This window comes from Gorilla gorilla, chromosome X (assembly GCF_029281585.2).
Source record: "Gorilla gorilla gorilla isolate KB3781 chromosome X, NHGRI_mGorGor1-v2.1_pri, whole genome shotgun sequence".
NCBI lineage: Eukaryota > Metazoa > Chordata > Mammalia > Primates > Hominidae > Gorilla > Gorilla gorilla.
In genome coordinates, this window is record NC_073247.2 from 81324237 (window position 1) to 81344354 (window position 20118).

The window sequence follows — 20118 nt, forward strand, 5'->3', positions numbered from 1 at the left end:
CTCATCACTAAAGACCAAGCACAGCTGACAGTCATCTTTGATCACATCTCTGTTCTCTCCAGCCTCTCATCTTTCTGGCAAGGCACAGCATTTGGAGGAGGAGGTAAGGATCTGTCTTTGGTGATCCCTGGAGAAGGCTGGAGATTGCTTCCTGGTCCTGGGCCCAGGTATAGCTGTATGTGGCAAACAAGTGTGCCTGGGAAGGGGAAGTGTGTGCAGCTGAAGGGAACCTGTGGCTGTCACTGTCACACTGGCACCATTCCTGTGGTACTCTGCACAACCATTGTGCACAGAAGCTCCTGAAGCTCCCAAAGCTCCCCTCGTCTCATCTTAGTCCTCTGTGTGGCTATGGGACCCCTCATTAGCTCTGTTGTCCTGATAAATTTACCATGGTCCAGACAGTGATGATGGAGTAGATGATCCAGGGCAGGGCAGTGCAGGGCCTGGGGCTCTGCAGCAGGGCAGTGTGGGCTGAGTCTGGCGAGGTTGGTTAGGTCAGGTCTTGGAGATTTTGCTTTGTTGTTTTCGAGGTTCGTGGCTGCAAAGCAGTTTGTTTTTATTTAAAATTCACTTTATCAAAGTACTGTATTTTCATAATTTTAAAAGGCATGTACAAGCTATATATATATATACACACATATATGTGTGTATACATACACACACATATATATGTGTATACATACACACACACCCCAAGCCTCACTCTTCACAGTCAAACACTTGAGACACTCTTGACTGTTTCTTCTGATATTTACCTCAATATTTCTAAATGGTATGCTAATATTGCTATTTCTTGTTTTTTCTGTTTTAAATATTTGTGTATACACACATGTATAGATAGATATTCACACATATACATATATACACCTGTGTGTATATATCTCATTTATATGTATCCTTGTAGCTTATAAAGCTTTTAAATTCTATATATAAAATATCTGTTAAATGACATATATAGATCTCAATGCTTATCATTAAAACAGTAGCCCTCTACTCCACCCCTGAGCCTCACTCTTCAGAATTAAATACTTCCAACTCTCTTAGCTGTTTTCTTCTGATATTTACCTCCACATTTCTAAATGCCATGTCAATATTCTATTTCCCAATTTTTCTCTTTTAAATATCTGTTGACTTTTAAAATGTGATTAAAGGAAGATTTAGCTCTTTTACTCCCCGCAGCACTTAACATACACACATGCTTCCCCTCCCCTCATACATTCAATATTGGCAAATCAAAATTCCTGATTTTAACAATATTCCATGTTTATATTACTAGAATTATAAATATTGTTCACAGCTGAGTTATGTAGAATACTGTGATTATATTTCCTTCCTTGGTCATCTTGTTTGCATGGAGTTAATAATTGCCTCTTGTTTTCTGTTTGCTTAGTTTTCTCATTTTTTGCTGATACATTCCCAATTTCTTTATCAGAACTGTAAAATCTCACACAAACACTTTCATAACCCATTATTTTCACTTTTTTCCTTGGAGCTCTCCACCTTGCTCTAGTTGCTAGAGGTTTGGTTTTCAAGTACTTGTCAAGTACCTCTGTGTGTATACCTCCTCCACTTGTATACCCAGCTCCATGTGAGGCCCTGAGGACAGTGGACAGATGAGTAAGATACAATCTGTCCTTGGTGAATCTACAGTCTCATGAGTGTATAATTTATAGAAATGTCTTACCAGAAGGCTGTGTGTTAAGACTTTGATCTAGGCTGTCCCTTTGGTCCCACACTCAGGCAGGCCTCCTCTTCTTCGTTTCCCATGAGTTACCAGAATGTGATACAGTCCCCCAAAGAGCAAATGTGATCTTAGGCTGCATTAACAAAAAGTTTCTAGGACAGGAGGGCTGATGCCTCTACTTCACTTTGTGTTGATAAATCCTATCCGGGGATTGTGTGTAGTTGCAAAGGACATGGAAATACAGGGACTCATCTGAATGTGAACAACCAGGCTAACAGAGGACTGGAAACCACATCTTTTGAAATAGTTGAAAAAAAATTGGGGATGTTTGGCTTCTTGAAAGAGTAGTCTACACATAGCTATCTTCAATTTTATTCCCTCACATTTCCTTTTCAATTTTCTACAGGCTGGTTTCTGCCCCCACTGCTCCACTGAAACTGCTCTCACCATAATGAGACTGCCTCTTAATTCCCCAAACCAGTGTGTTCCCATCTAAATCCTTATCTGCTGGCCACTCCCTATTCTTTGAAATTCTCTCCTCCCTTAATTGGCAGAATGCCTCTCTTCTGTTTCTCCTCCAATCTCTTGAGCCACTCCTCCATCTTCATCTGATTCTTTTCCTCCATCTGCCCCTTAAGTGTTAGTTTTTCTAGGGATCTATTGTTGATCCTAGGCAATGCCATCCACTTTCTAGGCTTCCATGATTGCTGAAGCAGCCAGGGTGAGCTAGGTTATGCTCTGGTAACAAACAACCCCCAGATATCTGAGGTTTAGCACAACAAATGGTTACTTCCTTCTCATGGTACATGTCTGAAACAGGTCATCAGGGAACATCTGCTCATGATAGTCACCAAAGACCCAGGATGGTAGAGGATCCAACATAACACTGCTTCCACAGTCAGCATCAGAGGGAGGAGAATGTGGCAAATCATACATTTGCTCTTAAAGCTTCTGCCCAGAAGTGACTCATGTCACCTCAACTCACACTTCATTGTCCAAAGCAAGTCATATGGCCGTGCCTAACTTCAGAGGGTGTGGGAAAGTGTAGTCCTACTATGTTCCTGATGACTAAGTCCCTAACCCCTGATGGCTTTCAAGCCTTTATGCAGACCCTCCTTCTGAGCTGACTGCTGTGTCCAACTGCCTCCTCAGCATTTCCACCTGGCTGACTCACATACACCTCAAAGTCAACATGACCCCAAACTGAATTTATCGTCTTCACCCCCAACTCTATGCCTCCTATTTTCCCTGGCTCAATAAATGAAACTATTCATCCAGCTACCCAACCCAGAAGCTTGGTCATCATCCTGGATCTCTCCTCTCTCTCATTCCCCACATCCTTAAGTAATCCTGGTGATTCTACCTCTTTAACATCTCTTCTCACATCCACCCCTTCCTCCCTATTTCTCAATTCTGCCACTGTTGCCTTAGTCAGGGCCCTCACAACCTCTCACTCAGACTGTTGGAATTGTCTCGTAACTGATCTCTGTGCCTCCAGTCTTGATGCCTATACTCCATCATCCACACTTTCAGACAGAAGTCCGAAAAGTTAGTCATGGGAGTGGCAAGCGATCTTTAAGTAGGCAATTATTTGAAACCTATTAAAGGCTCTCCATTGCCTATAGGATGAAGCCCAACTCCTTGTCAGCTTCCAGAGCATATCATAACCATGGCCATGGCCTTCCTCTGCAACCTCATCTCCCATTGTGTCCCACTTTGCACCCTCTAACTATGCTGAACTACCTACAGTCTCTAAACTCAGCACTATTTCACACTTCCAGGCCTTTATGCCTGCTCATTTCTTTGCTTGAAGTGCACTTATTCTTTCCATATTCCACCTAGTTACCTTCTACTCATTTTTTTTTCAATCCCTAACTCAACCCTCTCCCACATGGAGATGTTTTCCTGTCCTTCAGCCCTCAAAACACAGTTGATCACTCCTCTCTTAATGCTACTACTGTACCAAGGAGATTCAGTGCTTCTTGACTTACAATGGGGTTACACCTTGATAAACCCATTGTAAGTTGAGACTATCTTAAGTTGAAAATGCATTTAATACACCTAACCTACCAAACATCATAGCTTAGCCTAGCCTACCTCAAACGTGCTCAGAACACTTACATTAGCCTACAATTAGGCAAAATCATCCAACACAAAGTGTATTTTATAATAAAGTGTTGAATATGTCATGTAATTCATTGAATACTGTACTAAAAGTGAAAAACAGAACGGTTGTATGGGTACTTGAAGTATCATTTCCACTGAATATATATTGCTTTCTCACTTTGGTAAAATTGAAAAAGTGTAAGTTGAGCCATCATAAGTTGGGGACTGTCTGTGCTACCTATCACAGTGACTTAAAATGATTGATTCATATAGTTGTCTCCCCGGCTCCCTGAAGACAGGAATCTTGTCTTACTCATCTCTATTGTCTGTAGTTTCCAGTACAGTGCCAGGCACTCAGAAGATGTTCAAGAAATGTTTGCATGGACAAATAATGAGAAAACAGACTCAGAGAAGTCTAAAAATACCTGCAGGGTTGGCACGGGGGACAGGAAGGTAGCTGTTCCATATGGCACCAGTAGAGCTAGTAAGAGCTGCGAGTGAAGCCACAAGGAGGAATTAGTTCAAAAGAAGGAAGAACTTCTGTAACTGCTAGAGTTATCTGAAGATATGGGCTGCCCTAGGACAGCATGACCCCCTGTGACAAGGCTTACAATCAGAAACTGGATAAGCACTTGGCAGTGATGTTGGAGTGGAAATTCCAACAGCAGATAGGGCAGTGTTGTAATGGTTCTCATGGTCCCTTCTATTCTGGAACAGTCATGACCCTGACTCCTCGGCTCACCTGATTGACAGGGATTATCTAGGCCCCTTCAGAGCTGCTCCTACATTAGGAACACTGTTTCTCCACTGGACCAACCCTGTCCAGGCTGGGCCCATCCAGCCACTGGCCTTTGAGCAGATGGCCCAAGAGGCTTGGTGGTGGGAGAGCTTTCTGGAACTGCACTGGCTCCAGGTTCTCACCCTCCTCTCTGGCCATCTCCCCTGCCTTTCCTTCAGGCCATGCCACTTTGACTCATGACTGCTCAGTTTGAGAAGCAGGACAGCTGTTGCTTATTTTTACAGCCACTTAAGTAGAACCCTATTATCCACCTGGATTTGCCCTTTAATGCATCTAATCCCAGTCTGATTCTACCAATCCCAGTGAACTACTGTCCCCAGAGTTATGTCCATGATCTCCTTCCTCTGGTTGAGGAGACTGATTTTGACCTAACCCTGTTCTGATCCAACTTTTGAAAGCCCAGAGTCGGGACTAGGAGCACTTGGCTCTTTTCAGACCCTGCCCGAGGGGGTTCCTCACACACTTCTCTGTGTGCTGATGGATGCAGTACAAAGAGGCATCAGGTTAGCAGTCAGGTTGCCTCCCTTCTAATCATGGCTTATAGTTGATTTCTTGCATGCCTCTGACTTGGCTAAGCCAACCCTCTTCTTTGGGTCTCAGTTTCCCTATGGGTAAAATCTGGGAGCGGAGTGTACCGTGGTGTCTGTGGACAGTGGATTTCATCTCCATGTGTAGCTCACATTGCTGCTTTGCCTCCACAGGCTCTGCGGCTGCAGCTCCAGCTGCTGGCCAAGGGCCCCAAGGGTGCATTAGGAAGACAAGCAGCCCTGGAGAGAAGGCCTATAGGGAGGATTTGGATGGGGAAACAGGCCCCAGGGATGGAAGCAAGTTAGAATCCGTGAAGGAAACTGCTTACTTCCTGGTTGGCAAGAACTAAAGCTCTCCTCCCTGGAGGGCTTTTCAGCCCCAGAACCAAGGAGCTCGGGATGGCCTCCGCTTTCTAAACTTTCTGGCCCTGAGTCCTGGCTTTGGGATGTAAAAGTCTTCTTTCTAGAGGAGAGTGGGGATGATGATGCCCTGGCCAGGGCTGCAAGCCCCAGAGCCAGAGGGTAAGGCTCTCTGGGTCCTCCCTAGATTGGCAACTGCAGAGCCCAGGAGGGGTGGTGACACCTCTCATCTTGCCCCTCCCATTTCTGGAGTGCTCTGCAGCCCAGCTGGGAGGAGGGATGGGACAGCCTTCGCAGCTTCCTTTTTGGGTTAATTGGTGTTCCCTCTAGTTATTTCCTGCTTCCTTCCCCTCCCAGTTCCCATAGCAACTGGGCTGTAGCAGCCAGAACTTGATTGAGCCCAGCAGTGGCCCGACTGAGGTGGGGAAAGGAGGGCACTGCCAGGTCAATGCTTCCCACCCCACCCATCCCCCGCTGCCATCTCAAGGGTTCAGGATGGTTAAGCCCAGAGGACAGGGCATAATTGGAAAGCCTTTTATGCCAGGGCTAGAGTTTGAAGAGCCTAACATGCCAGAGCAGGCCTGGTTCTCCTCAGCTCTCCTCCCCTCCCCATGCCCTGTGTCCTGCCTCTTAAATTTTGAATTCACTGTTGCTGGTAGGATTGTTCAGTAGGAAGAACCCTGGAGTTGGAGGTGGGAAACCAGGTTTCCAGTTCCTCCCAAACTGATGGTTCTCAACCGTGGCTCCATACTAAAATTGCCTGAGGTATTTTGAAAAACTACAGATGTGTAGGCTCCACCCACAAGGATTCTGACTTAGTTGGTCTGGATGTGATGTGAGCCAGACAGGAGTATTTTTTTTCTTTTTTTTTTTTTTTAGACAGGGTCTCACTGTGTTGCCCAGGTTGGAGTGCAATGGTGTGATCTCAGCTCACTGCAACCTCCTCCCCCTGGGCAAAGGTGACCCTCCCACCTCAGCATCCTACATAAGTGGGACCCAAGGTGTGCACCACCACACCCAGCTATGTTTTTATGTAGAGACAGGGTTTCACCGTGTTGTCCAGGCTGGTCTAGGACTCCTGGACTCAAGCAATCCACCAGCTTCGGCCTCCCAAAGTGCTGGGATTACCAGCATGAGCCACCGCATCCAGCCCAACACAGGAGTATTTTTTGGAAGCTCTTTGAGTGATTGTGATATGCAGCCAGAGTTGAGATCCTGGAGAAGAAAAGAGCTCCGTGGTTCACCCAGAACTGACTGTTATCTTGTTCTGAGACATTTCTTCCCTTTCCCTGCATCCCTTGCCTCCAGCAAGCCCCACAACTCTCCTAAGCCGGGCCCTCCTGGCTTTCCTCCATCCTTGTAGACAAGTGCCCAGGAACCTGTGAATGCCCAAACAATCTCCCCCTGTCAACCCCTGGCTCAGTCCTAACACTAGTGAAACAGGGCAAGCTACCTAGGTCCATCTAAGAAACAGGGCTGCAGAGTCTAAGGCAGGCTTGTTGCCCAAGCTGTGACAAACACTGAGAGCCAGATCTTTCACCTGAGAAGGACCCCAGGCTACCTCTGAGGCATGAGGAATAGCAATGGCCTCCGCTGGCCGGCTGTGGGGCTGAGGAATTGGATTACCTCTGAGCCCCACATCACTCTTCTTCCTCCATTCCCCTCATTAGCTCCTTGCCTGTTCCTGCCTCGCCACCCACAGGCCTGGTGTCCTCCCCAAGCAATCTGCTCACCCACTTGTTGTCATGGTGACTCTGGCTGGGGGTGTGGGGACTGAGTGGGGAGGTCGTCTAATTAAGGAGAAAGGCCACACTCCCAATGTCAGGCCACCCCTCCCCCTTCCCCAACCTACCCTGGCTGGCTCCCTCCATTCCTCCCTCCAGGAGCAGATGAGGGGAGCGCCCAGCCACCATAGCCTGTTACTGGGCTAATTGCAGTTGCCTGGGAGGAGGGCAGGAACTCCACTGGGGCCTCCTCACCTAGGAGCTGGAACACTGAACTACAAGAGCCCAGAAAGAATTCCACAGGGACCTCTGAGTCACACTGATGGATGCAGAGTTGGGAGGGGGCCGATTGCACACATTTTGGGGTGAGGGTGAGGCAGGCTCTGGGTCCAGGCTACAGACATTGAGGCAGAGCCTATGGACAGAGACTCATCTTGGCACTCTGGGGCTCAAAAGATGGAGGGAGGTCTCTAAGGTACTGGGACCCTTAGTTCTTGTAATTTCATGTTCTTTCCTGCCTTACTTCTGTTTCTTTCTCCTCCCCTTCTTGCGCTCTCTTATTCCTCTTTCTTACCTTTGCTTTCTTACACCCCCATCTCTCTTAGCCACTCTTATTCCATCTTATTCACCCCGTGCTTGTTCTTACCCATCTTTCTTACTCCCTCTTTCTTACCGCTTCCTCTTAACAGCCCCGCTTACCTCTATCTCACCCTCTGTTATGTCCCTACCTTTCAACTTCTTTCACCCTCACCCCACTCTTAACCCTTCACCTCCCTTACACCCTCCACCTCTAATTCCCTGGCTCTTTCTCCCCAGCCCCGTTGTTTCCTACCCCCACTATTCCTACCATTCCTTACCCTCTCTTTCCTATACACCTCCTGTCTTCCACCCCTTACCCCAACTGCCACTCTCTCATACCCCTCAAACCCCTCTCTTCCTGCCCTCTTTTAACCCTCCAGCTCTCTTACCCTGCCTCCTATTTTCACCTGTTTTTTTACCCTCCTTTCACTCTTTTCCCGTTCCTTTTCACATACTCTTTTAGCCCAGTAATTTCATATTTAGGAATTTATATAAATAAAATTTAACACAAGTGTGTGAGAGATGTGTGTATAAAGATAGTCACTGGAGCGTTGTTCATAATAGTGAAAACATGGAAATAAGTGTCCATGAGCAAGAGATCACCAATGCCCTTTTCATTCCATTCATACAAAACCATTCTCTGTTCTCTTAACACACCATGGATTTGTTTGCCAACATACCTTTGCTTAAGCTATTGTCTCAGCCTGGAATGCCCATTTACCTCATCTCTACCCATCCCATCTAACATCCTGATTTGAGCCCAAGCTCAACTGTTCTCCCACCACTGAAATCTTTCCCTGCTTCTCTACTTGCTTCCCTCCAGTGGTCCATGGTTTGAACTCTCCTTTCTATAGATCATATGCCATAGATTCAAATTAGATGTGTCTACCCATGAAACTGGAATTTTCATGAGCGTAGGGACATGTCCTCATTTACTTGTCCTGTTCATTCATTCAACAGATTTTTTAAAGTGTGTATTGTGCCGAGTACACAACAGTTAATAAAGCAAACCCATGTCTGCTTACGTGCAACTCACATTTTAGTGGGGCTGACAGGAACAAAAGAGTGCAGAGAAAGTAATACTTGTGGTGAAGAAACAAGGAAAAGAGAATAATAAGGGCAGCATCCTTTGGTGAGAGGGGTAAGGGAGATCCTCTCTGAGGAGAGGACATTTAAACTGAGACCTGAAAAGTGAGAATGACCCAGACATGTCAAGAGTAGGGGGAAGAGCATTCCGGGCCAAAAGAATAGCATGTGCCAAGGCCCTGAGGTGGGAACAAGTAGGGCATGTTCAAGGAAAAGAAAGAAAATGAAGTTGGAGAGAAAGACAGGAGCAAAGTTATACGAGGGCTAGAAGTCTGTGGTCAGAAGCTTAATTCTAAATGCATCAAAGGGTTTGGAGCAAAGGAGTAACATGAGTCAATTGCGTTTTGAGACCACTCCTCCTCCTGTGTGGACAGTGGATTGGAAAGAGCAAGGGTGCAGGTGGAGAGGCCAGATGGGAGACTGTCATCCAGGTGAGAGATGATGATGGCCTGCCCAAAGGCATAGATGTGGAGCTACAGTTGGCATGCCTTGCTGATGGACTAGATGTGGGGATACAGAGAAACAGAAATGAAGGCTGACATCTAGGTTTCATGGCACTCACTGAAATGGTCAAGACTTGAGGAGGACAGTGGATTGGGGATTAAAAAAATAAGATCTACATTTTAAAATTTATAACATGTTAAATTTGAGATGCCTGTGAGATACCAAAGTCCCAAGCAATGCTTTGCTCTTTGGGGGACTGGTTAGCAACACAACCTACCCCATCACCCACTAGTACCTCCCTGCTTTGGAAAAGGCCAGTGTGGGATTGCATTGCCAAAGTCCATGTTCACAGCAGTTATTTGTAGTTTAGTGAAAATGTTTGAAGTAAGTATAAGAAACTGACAGTGCTTCTGAAACCATGTTGCTCAGAATATGGTAGAAGAGCCTCCTGTGGCACAGTGACCTGGACCTGGCTCAGAAATGCAGATTCTGAGCCCACCTCCGTCCTCTTGAAGCTGAAACAGAGGGAGACATCTGCATATTTAACAAATGCTTCAGGGTGTTCTGAGGCACTCTGAAGTCTGAGAACCATCGCTGTGAGGAACAACAATGAACCTAGAAAGCGCCCCTAAAGATACAGGACTGGATGTGGGTGGCAAGACAGGAACAGGCAAGGTGCATGAGAGCCATCTGGGCATCTGTTAAAATGCAGATGCTGACTTGGCAGATCGGGGGTGGAGCCTGAGATTCTGCATCTCTCACAAGCTCCTAGGTGATGGTGATGCTGCTGGTCCAGGTCCACACTTTGAAGAGCAAGGACCTAGATCAGTGGATCAGTGGTTGACAACTGGAGACAATACCCCTACCCCAGGGGAACATTTGACAATGGCTGGAGACATTTTTTTGGGTTGGTTTTTTTTTTTTGGTTTTTTTTTTTTTTGGTTTTCACAAGAGGTGAGGGGAGAGAATGCTACTACTGTGTAATGGGTAGAGGCCAGAGATGTTGTGCAATATCCTGCAGTGTACAGGACAGCCCCCACAACAAAGAATTATCTGACCCATAATGTCAGTAGTATCACTGTTAAGAAACCCTGGGCTTGATGATAACCAAAGAGTATGGAGCAGGGAATCTTCCTTAGCTAGGACCCAGTGCCTGGTAGGAGTGGACTAGATGAGGGACAGGAAGCATACCCATGAAGTGAAACTGCAAAGCAGAGGTTCCAAATGAAACGTAGCAGTGTGTGTGATGTCTGCTCCATGCCAGAGCGGAAGCCAATAGGGCAGAGCATGGATCAAGTAGAGCTCAAAGGCACATGTGGTGCCTGGTAAGGCAGGTTCCTGGTTTTTTTTTTTATTATTAAAAATAACCCCTCACATTTACATTACACTTCAGAGTTTACAAAACATTTTCATATGTGCCATATTATTTCATCCATACAACACCCTAATGAGGTAAAGCAAGGATTATTCTTTCTCTTTCTTGAATTTAGAAACTCAATACCATCAGCCAAAGAAATGTTTGCTGAATTGAACAGAACTGACATTTGCCTCATTATATATAGGTAGTCTCAGACAAATCAGAGACTTCCTTGGACCAAGTGTAAAATGACGGGGTTGCATGGAATGATTGGCAAGGCTCCTTCCAGTTCTGACCTTCCAGTAATTTTGTGATCTTTGCCAACACACAAATTTTGAGTCTTGGATGACTGCAGACTGGGGTGCTTGGGAGTACTGGCTATGAGATCGGAGATCTTAGGTAAGATGCAGTGGCCTTGATCCAAGCCCTTCTTCCTCTCTACCCCCTGGATCTTGGGGTTAGGTTGGTGAGGCCCCCTTGAGAGACCACAAGTAAGTCCCCCCATCCCTCTCCTCTGAGGTGGGAAGGGGCTGGCACATGGGCTGATGCTCTTTCCTCTCCCCACAGGCTGTCTACAAGGCCTGGCTGTGCTCAGAATACTTCAGCGTGACCCAGCAGGAATGCCAGCGCTGGGTGCCCTGCAAGCAATACTGCCTGGAGGTGCAGACCCAGTGCCCCTTTATACTCCCCGACAATGAGGAAATGGTGTACGGAGGGCTCCCTGGCTTTATCTGTACAGGTAAAGGCAGGGCACTGGGGAAGAGGGAGGAGGCCGGGGGCCCAGGGCAGGCATCAGGTCAGAGGAGTTGGGAGCAGGGATAACAACAGGGGAGTCAGGTGAGAAGAAGGCCAGTGGCTGGACGAATGGGCAGTGACGTCCCCAGGTTGGGATAGGGCCAAGTGGAATAGGGAAAAAGACCAGAGTGTCTTTCTCTGCCCAAAACATGTCCAGGGAGTCATCCCAAAGAAACTGGCTGGGGTCCCCAGGAAAGAAGGGCTCAGAAAGGGCAAGTGTCGAGGGCTGTGGGGAGGGAGCCTTAGATGAGGCTACTTGAGCAGCCCCAGCTCTGGAAACTTGCTCCCTAGGTAAGGCATAGCTATCAGCTCCCCAAGCACCCCACCACACCTTCCTTATCCATTGGCAGGGTTGCTGGATACTTCACCAAAGCATCTGGAAACCAAGTGCTGTGACGTGCAGTGGGTCTCCTGTGAGGCGAAGAAGAAGAAGTTCAAGGAGTCTGAGGCCCCCAAAACCCACCACCAGCAATTCCACCACTCCTATTTCCACCACTACCACCAACAGTACCATCACTACCACCCCCGTCATGATCCCCCAGGCCGTGTCAGCAACAAGCCCGCCCTGCTGCCGGTCTCTGGGGGCTCCCGCCTCAGCCCTAGCAGGATCCGGCTCTGCGTCCTTGTTCTCATGCTCCTCCATACCGTGGTGTCCTTCTCCAGCAACCAGGGTGGTGGGGGATTGGGGCTGGAGACACTGCCTGCCCTAGAGGAGGGCCTGACACGGGAAGAGTGACAGTAGGGAGGGAGGACAGACCTCCACCACACTGACATCAGCTCCAGCTCCCCCAGGTTGGTGGGGAGGGGGCTCCTCCCATGGGAGGTGTAGGATAAGGTGGGGGCGGGGGAAATGGGGGAATGACACATGCCCCCCAACCTACCCCCACCCCAAAAGCAGCTCCAACAGAATGGCCAGAGGGCCTCAGGGAGCTGCAAAACTCATCCAGGAGAAAAAGGCAGGAGCAGGAAGTGACCCCTCCCAAGCTCCCATCTATGGGGCTTAGCAAAAAAAGGGAGGAAGTGGGGGCTGGATATGCCCACCCCTGCCAAAAGCCCTGACCCCAGGGAAGGAGGCTGCTCACCCAGCCTTGGCCCTGCAGGGAATGTTGGGGGGCACAGAGGGGAGAAGCTCTTTCCCCCACTCCACATTCCTTTTGTTGCCAAGATCCTTAATTCCCTCCTGCCCATATCCCTACAGGCGACGGCAGACAGTGCAATGGCCCTCCTGCCACTTCAGCACACCTTGCCCCACCTGGGACCATCACACGTGAAGCACCAGGCTGGGAGATGAGGTGCACACAGTTGCAGCTAGGTCGGGGCCCCAGTTAAGCTGTGCCCCACCACCCTAGGCAATGAGGGGCAGGAAAGGGGTACAGAATGAATGGTGAAAGAGAGTGGAGATAGGGAAGGGGGAGAGGAGAGGAGAAATGTGGACAGAGGGCTTGAAGACATGGCCGAATAGGCTACTGCCACCCGGCTTTGGGGAGATGGGCGATAAGTGTTGAGGTAGGCTCGAGAACTGCTCCCCAAATCAGTGAGAATTGCATTAGGAGCCCTCTGGGGAAAGAGCACAGGAACTGAGTTGCTGGGCCTCAAAACAAAAGGCTGCAGGCACATGGTTAGACTGCCGCTGTCTGAAGGACCATATCTTACAGAAGGTGCACATACTCCCAAGGGCCACTCTTGCCCTGGAGATCTTGGCCTTGGGGCCAAAGACATTTCCATTTCCGATCTCCATGGGGAGGAGGGACTTAAGCCCAAGTGGGTCAGGCCTGGCCCAGGTCCTCATACTCCCCTATCTTGTCCTAGCCCAGGCCTCCATGAAGGAGAACCTGGTGGCATTGCCCCAGAGCTCTCCAGAGATGAGCCTCCCCTATCCCCACCCTGTCCCTGTCCCCAGCCTACCAAAGAGTATTCACACCTTTCCATCCCTGACTCCATGGGTTACTGTCCCAATTGTGAAACACCCATACTCCTCTTCACCCTGTAGCAGGGTCTTCTGCTCCAGTCACCCCGGCCTCTTGCAAGAGAAAGTCCAGGGACTGGCAAGAAGACCCTTTGACTAAAGATAATGTGCTGTCATATCTTGGCTGAGAAACTGTTGAGTCAGGCTAGAGGACCGGACAAGAGAAGAGGCATTGAGAGCCCCCTTGGGAGCCATTAGCCTTGCTCTGGTCTGCTGTGTGGGGGTGGGGAGTAGGGGGGATCCCACATTGCCTGGGACATCTGAATGCTGATACGAATGGACAGGAAAGGGAGCCAGAGCTGTATACCTAGGACAGGCCAGGGAGCCTTTAGTGCCAGCAGGGCCTGTGTCCTGGGATGTGATGCTAGTGAGTGAATGGGAGGGCGGGCCTGGAGCTGCGTGAGAGTGAAACCAAGAAGCGGATGGGGAAGGGAGAGCTGGCCTTGGTCAGCTTAGGGATGAATGGAGAAGGAATCATTCATGGGCCTCGGCTAGGTCCCAGACTGATTACATGAGACTGGGGAGTCCTTCCCTGCCAGTTTTCTCATTTATTACAGCCTATCCCCCAACCCTACCCCTGTGCCCTGCCTACACACTCCCCTGTTTGGCCCTCAGCACTTTGGGCCTGGTCACATACCCCATCCCTAGAGTGCTCTTTTCAGCTGGGGAGGGGAAGAGGTGCTGGCTCCTTTCCAGACATGCTTATGTATAAGTAAAGGGGCAGGTGCTTGGGCTCCGGAGAGACCCTAGGTACTGCCTTCTAACTCCTGCATCCTCAGGAGGGGAAAAGGGACTGGGAAGTAAAGGGAAACCATATGGCCCCAGGGAACGGACCCTTGGAGACTCCCATCCTCTCTTCCCCCTCACCAAGTGCCCAGGAGACCCCTGGCTCAGACCAGCCCAAGGCCTTGCCCAGTGGCAGGGGAAAGGGGCACCTCACTCCACCTCAAAGTCATTTGACTGCCCCCATCCACCCCACCACCCTAATCTTCCACCACCTCTCTGGCTGCCCCTGCCCTCCATCACAGGCAGCAGAGCCGGGCAGCTTTCTTATGCCATTTTCTACACTGTGCTTCATGAGTAGGACTTTCTTGCACTAGTTCCTATGACTGAGTCTCCAAACTGGTTTCCTAATAGTCCCCCATCCCTTCCTCCCTTACCCAGCTATGATTCAGTTGTCTCTGCCCTCCCTCTTACCCTGCCTCTGTGTTTCGGTGAGAGTCTCTGTATATGTACTGCTTTCTGTTTTGTTGCATTGTGGGGCAGAGGCCTCTCTGCTCTTGTTTAACCCCATAAAGAAATAAATGGTAAGACTTGATGATAACCCTCCCTTCATGGCTTTGTTCTGTGGAGTTGAGCTTGCTGCATTAGGAAAGTCTGTGGCTTGGGGAGGGGGTGGGACCAGAGATGTTGACCCTGTGCCCAGCTCTCTGTCAGCTCAAATCTCAGGAAGAAAGGGTAGACTGTAGTAGACCATTCAAGACAAGGACTCACAAAGCCAGCCACCTGCAGGGATCAGGCAGATCACTGTACAGAGTGAAGTAGGCCAGGTTGGGGAAAAGCGCAGACTCCAATTTGAGTGCTGAGAACTGCAGGACATGTGCAAAGGAGGCAGCTGAAGCCCAGGGTTGTCTTGGGGAATGTAGGTCCATTGTTGCCAATCTTCTCATTCTTCAAGGGAAGTTAGGACTGGGGATTCTAACATGAAGCCCCCTAATTCATAAATGTTGGCTCAAGTATAAAAACTAACAAACCTACCTCCATGAGGGCTAAACAAGTCTGTAGGCTCTCCGTGGCCTGGGGATTGCCGGTTCTTGCTTTTGTTGCAGCCTTCAGTTCTAGTCTGCCAGACTCATCTCTCCTACACCTCTTAACCAGACCCATCGTCCCACCACAGAAGGAAGGTCATTTGGCGACAACTGCTGGAGGGGTGGAAGACAGGGCTCTCCATCACTAACACTGCTTTCACATAAATGGGGAAAGGAGAGCATGGTCAGGAGAGAGGCTGGTGTCCTGACTGAGCTGCCAAATTACTCTTCCAAGAAAACATGAGCCCACTCCACTCCCCCAAAAGCAGCATAACATGGAGGTCACAGCATGGTCTCCGGAGCCAGACCATATGAGTTCCAAGTCTAGCCAGTGCCATTGTTACGGCATCTTTGGGGTGTCACTTTTCTGGCCAGAAACCTCTGTGGTCAGTGACACTTTTGCCCAAGTTCTTGTCCTGCATCCAGGAAGAATGAAGTATGCAGACAAGTGGAGGGTGAGCAAGACAAAGAGGGGCTTTATTGAGTGTTAGAACAGCTCAGAGGGGACCCACAGTGGGTAGCTCCTCTGCAGGCAGGTCGTCCTGTCATCTCTGCAGCTCTCAGCAGAGAGGAGGCCCTGGAGAGGGTAGCTCCTCTCTGCAGCTGGTAGTCCTGACATCTCTGCAGGTCTCTGAAGCTCTCAGCAGAGAGGGTAGCTCCTCACTGCAGCTGGTCATCCTGTCATCTGCTCAACTCTGGCTGAACCCAGGGCTTTTATGGGCCTCAGAGGGGAGGAAGTGTGCACCGATTGGCCCATGGGTAGCCATGGGCAGGCCCAGAAAAGGCACCACAAGTTCCCACTCCAGTCTGTGGGACTGGCAGCCTGGCCCCCAGCCTTCAGACCCTTGCTGGCCTGAAGGTGGGGCCTCACCAGGGACCCGCCCCCTTTCACCAAGGAACCTATCTGCCTTCTGCTGCTGTTCATGGTGCCCAGGCTTGGCCCAACTTTGCTCCAAGATCAGAAGAGGCGCCAGCAGCAGGGAGAAGCCAGGCACTTTTGAGCCTGCAAGCGCAGGGGGGCCTTCCTGGGCCCCTAAAAGTGCTGGGATGCCCGAGTCTGCAGCCATGGTTTGGGCAGCTGCACTGTGCCTGGCAGAGCAGGGCTCCTGCCTGCTCCATGGAGCAGGAGGCCCAGGTCTGCAACCGTGGTTTGGGCAGCTGCAGCTGTGCCCAGGAGGGCAGGGCTCCTGCCTGCTGTCAGCCCCTCAAGAGCACAGGGATGCTCAGATCTGCAGGCACGACTTGGGCAGCTGCAGCTCCACCTGGGAGGGTGGGTCTCCTGCCTGCTTTGTAAAGTAGGATGCCCAGGCCTGGGGGATAGGGCTCCTACCTGCTCTGTGGAGCAGGAGGCCTGGACCACACCTTCCTGCTGCAGCCAACATCTTGGCAGTGGCCACTGTAGATGGGCCACTGCTGCCATCACCATCTCCTACTTGTATGAGTTTGAGCAAGAGTTCCTTTACTTCCTTGAACCATGGTGTCCTCATCTATCACAAGGGTTATTGTGAGAATTAGACGGTGTAGTACATGAAGCACTTGGCAAAACAGCTGGCACAAAGGAGCTACTCACATGCTGATTGTTATCGTTACTCACTCAGTCTTTCTTCTCTTTCCTTCACCCCCACCTAAAACAGTCACCAAGTTCCATCATTCTTTTGTAAGACATTCAAATCCTTCCCCTACTTTCCACCCTGACTCCCACTAAGCTGTTTCAGGCCTTCAGTAGCTTTTGCCTGGACTACTGCAATAGCCTATCAACCAATCTCTTGTCCAGTCACTCCAGCTCTGATCCATCCTCTACCTAGCACAGTCCCACATGCTTCAGAGGCACCTGACAGAGATTTTGTGAAACAATTGCTGCCATAGTTGAGTTACCTAGAGGACACAGCTAATCTTCCTTAAGCAAACATTACACCCCTGGAAAACATCAAAAACATCAGATGGCTCCACATTGTCTGTAGAATCAAGTGTAAACTTCTGAGCATCCCATTCAAGGCTCTTTGTTTTTTGATCATATCCTACCAGTCTGATCTTCCCCCGTAGGTGCTCATATACTCACATCCACGCCCCACTGCCCTACTGGGTAGTCTCTGAATGAGCTCTGCACTGTCTCATCTCCTACCCTTGGCTCGCATTGTCTCTTCTGCCTGGAATGCCCTCTTTCCATCTCTGCCTATCACTGACTTTCCTAGTTTTCAAAGTCCAGCTCAAATGCCACCTCTGCTATGAAGACTTCCACATTCTCCCCTCTCTCAAGCTGGAAAAAAATCTCTTCCTCCTCTGTACTTCAATAACACTTTGTCCCTTAATCGTGGTACTGATTATATCCTGACTGTGTTCAACTTATTCATTCAAAATATACCTACTGAGCAAGTACTATATATCAAACCCTGCGCTGGGTGCTGGCAAACAGCAGGAAACAGACACATTATAAATCCACACGACAACATGACTTTATGCATTGGACAACCATAATATCACCCACTACAGCATTAGAGTTTTTGTCTCACTGCATGCCCAAGAGGAGGGAGCCAGGTTCTCTTGGCGTTGGGCATAGGAAAGAGAGATGAGGGATTGCAGGTCCCACACTAACCTGCTACATACAAAAGCAGAGGAGGCAATACACCCACAGTGCTAAGGGAGTAAAAGGCACAATAGCTGTGCCAAGGAAGTAGCTCTACAAGCCATATGTCACCATTTCACTCCTGGACTAAGCTACCATCACCCTGCAGCTGCCTCTCTGAGCTCTCCCTCCCTCAGCCAGGCCCAGGCCCAGGCCCTGGCACTCTCTCTTCAGGTCAATCCAACTGCAGACAGCCTGTCTCTTGCAGCCTCAGCATGGGCAAGGAAGAAGCATGGCAGTGGCTCACAGCCCTGGCAGCATATCAGAATCACCTGGAGAGTTTTAGTTCCGGCCTTACCAGCAGAGAGTCTGATTTAATTAGTCCGGGGTGGGAGTCCCAGCTTCAGCATTGTTTAGAAAACTCCACAAGTGATTCTAGTGTGCAGCCAGGCTTTACAACCACCAGGTGAAGAGAAGGCTTTGGCTACATGAAGTCCTTGTTATTTGAGGATAAGTGGTGCTAGAAAAAGGCCACTTACAATGAATCCGCTTGAAATGGGGACCAACATTTCACAGTAGAGCAGAAGAAAAGGGGAAAAGGATTTGGTTAGGACTTCATCTTGAGAAATAAAATTGGAAACATGGAAAATATTTTAGTTTCCATTTAAAATGTACAAAATGTATAAATGTATACATAATTACAAACATGCACTAATTCTTATAATGAACAAAGAATGAGTCAAGCACTGGGGGATAATGTAATTTTCCTGACCAAAGTACATGAGAGGATAATATTGACTTTTGCAGCACAGTCATAAGCAGAGATTTTGTTTTGTTTTTCCAAAATTAGAGAGCTTCTTCAATTATCCCAAGGACCTCTTGTAATCCTTTGAGAGTTGAATCATTCTCTTTGAAGCCTTGATCCTGTCATTACCCAGGTCAATTTTCTCTTCTGCCAGGGGTAACTGGCCTATCTCTGCCAAATCCCCATTTATCAAAGACTTTTACATGACATTAGAGAGGGTCTCCAACATCACTTTCATTGACTTCATGAAACCTTGAATCCTTTTCAAGACCTGCAGTTTCACCCAGAGATTTATTGGGATTATGCAGTGCTAACAATTAACAAGAGACTGAAAAAGACCTCAGCAAAATGGTTGTAGACAACCAGTATTTGGGTGTTAAATGGGAAGAGGGGTCTATGAGGGACTCAAAATAGTGACTGCTTTATGCTATGACAACTTTGCCTTTCTACCCAACTTCATAAAGTCCCTTTTCCTTTTGGGGTTCTTAATCTGCTTATCTCTAAAATGAAAGGATAGGATTAGATGTTTTTATAAATATGAAATAAGTTAACCCAAATGAAGTAATCTACGTGAAGACATGGAGCCCAGTTGGTAGCGCAGAGGAGCAACTCCATAACTCCCGCGTTTTCTTCCCTCCAAAACATACTTAGATTCTTTTAGGTGACACTAAGGGGTGAAGAAGGGAAAAGGGAGATGGAGAAGCCCATTAGAGCAACTAGAAGGAAGTCTCAGAACTTCTGCGCCATGCCCAAGTTTCTATCCAACTGCCATTACCTCCTGTTACATTCACTGTGGCAGGTCGCAGAGAAACTAACTGCTTAGGGGTGTAGGATGGGAATCCAAAACTCATTCAGACATGAAGAAGCTCAAGAAGCTCCTGGGTTGGTTGGGGAGAAAACATATGAACAGAAATTGGTCAAAATACCTCTAGAATCTGACCATTTCTCTCACCTCCATTGTCACCACCTAGTCCAGGCCACCACCAACTCTCTCATAGACCACTGCAATGGCCTCCTAACTGGTCTCCCTGCTTCCAGTCTTGCACCCCATGCACAGTTCACTCAGAGTATCTCTTAAAAATGCAAACCAGATCATGTCTCTCCCTGGCTAACACCCTCTCCTAGTTTCCCATCTAAATCAAAATAAATTCCAGACTCCTTAGCGTGGCCCACAGTGCCCTACACGACCTGCCAATTGTCTATGTCTCCAACCTCACCTAGCATATTCCCTTCACTCTCCTACAGCCACCCTGCCTTATTTATTTTCCTCTGATAATGCTAAGCTTGTTCCTGTCTCAGGACCTTTGTACACGCCATTTCTCAGCCTGAAATGTTATTCCCCCAGATTTTTGCAATGCTCCTCATGATCAGGTCCGAGCTCAGATACCACTTTCTCAGAAAGGTTTTTCCTGGCTACTCTAGGTATAGTAGTGCCCTTCTCACCGCAGACACTCTATCATACCACCCTGCTTTTTATATGATCTAGCACTTGTAACTATTTGGAACGATCTTGTT

At 48.6% G+C, this 20118-nt stretch overlaps 1 protein-coding gene across 1 annotated transcript in view; it reads left to right on the forward strand.

Annotated features, from left to right (window-relative positions):
- Positions 1–14751, forward strand: part of NALF2 (NALCN channel auxiliary factor 2) — a 28249-nt gene extending 13498 nt beyond the window's left edge. The window contains exons 2-3 of the mRNA XM_004064313.5: positions 11234–11405; positions 11812–14751. Of these exons, the coding sequence (XP_004064361.2) occupies positions 11234–11405; positions 11812–12197 (558 nt within the window). The 3' untranslated portion in view covers positions 12198–14751. The remainder of the gene's footprint in view (positions 1–11233; positions 11406–11811) is intronic.
- Positions 14752–20118: the final 5367 nt, after the last annotated feature.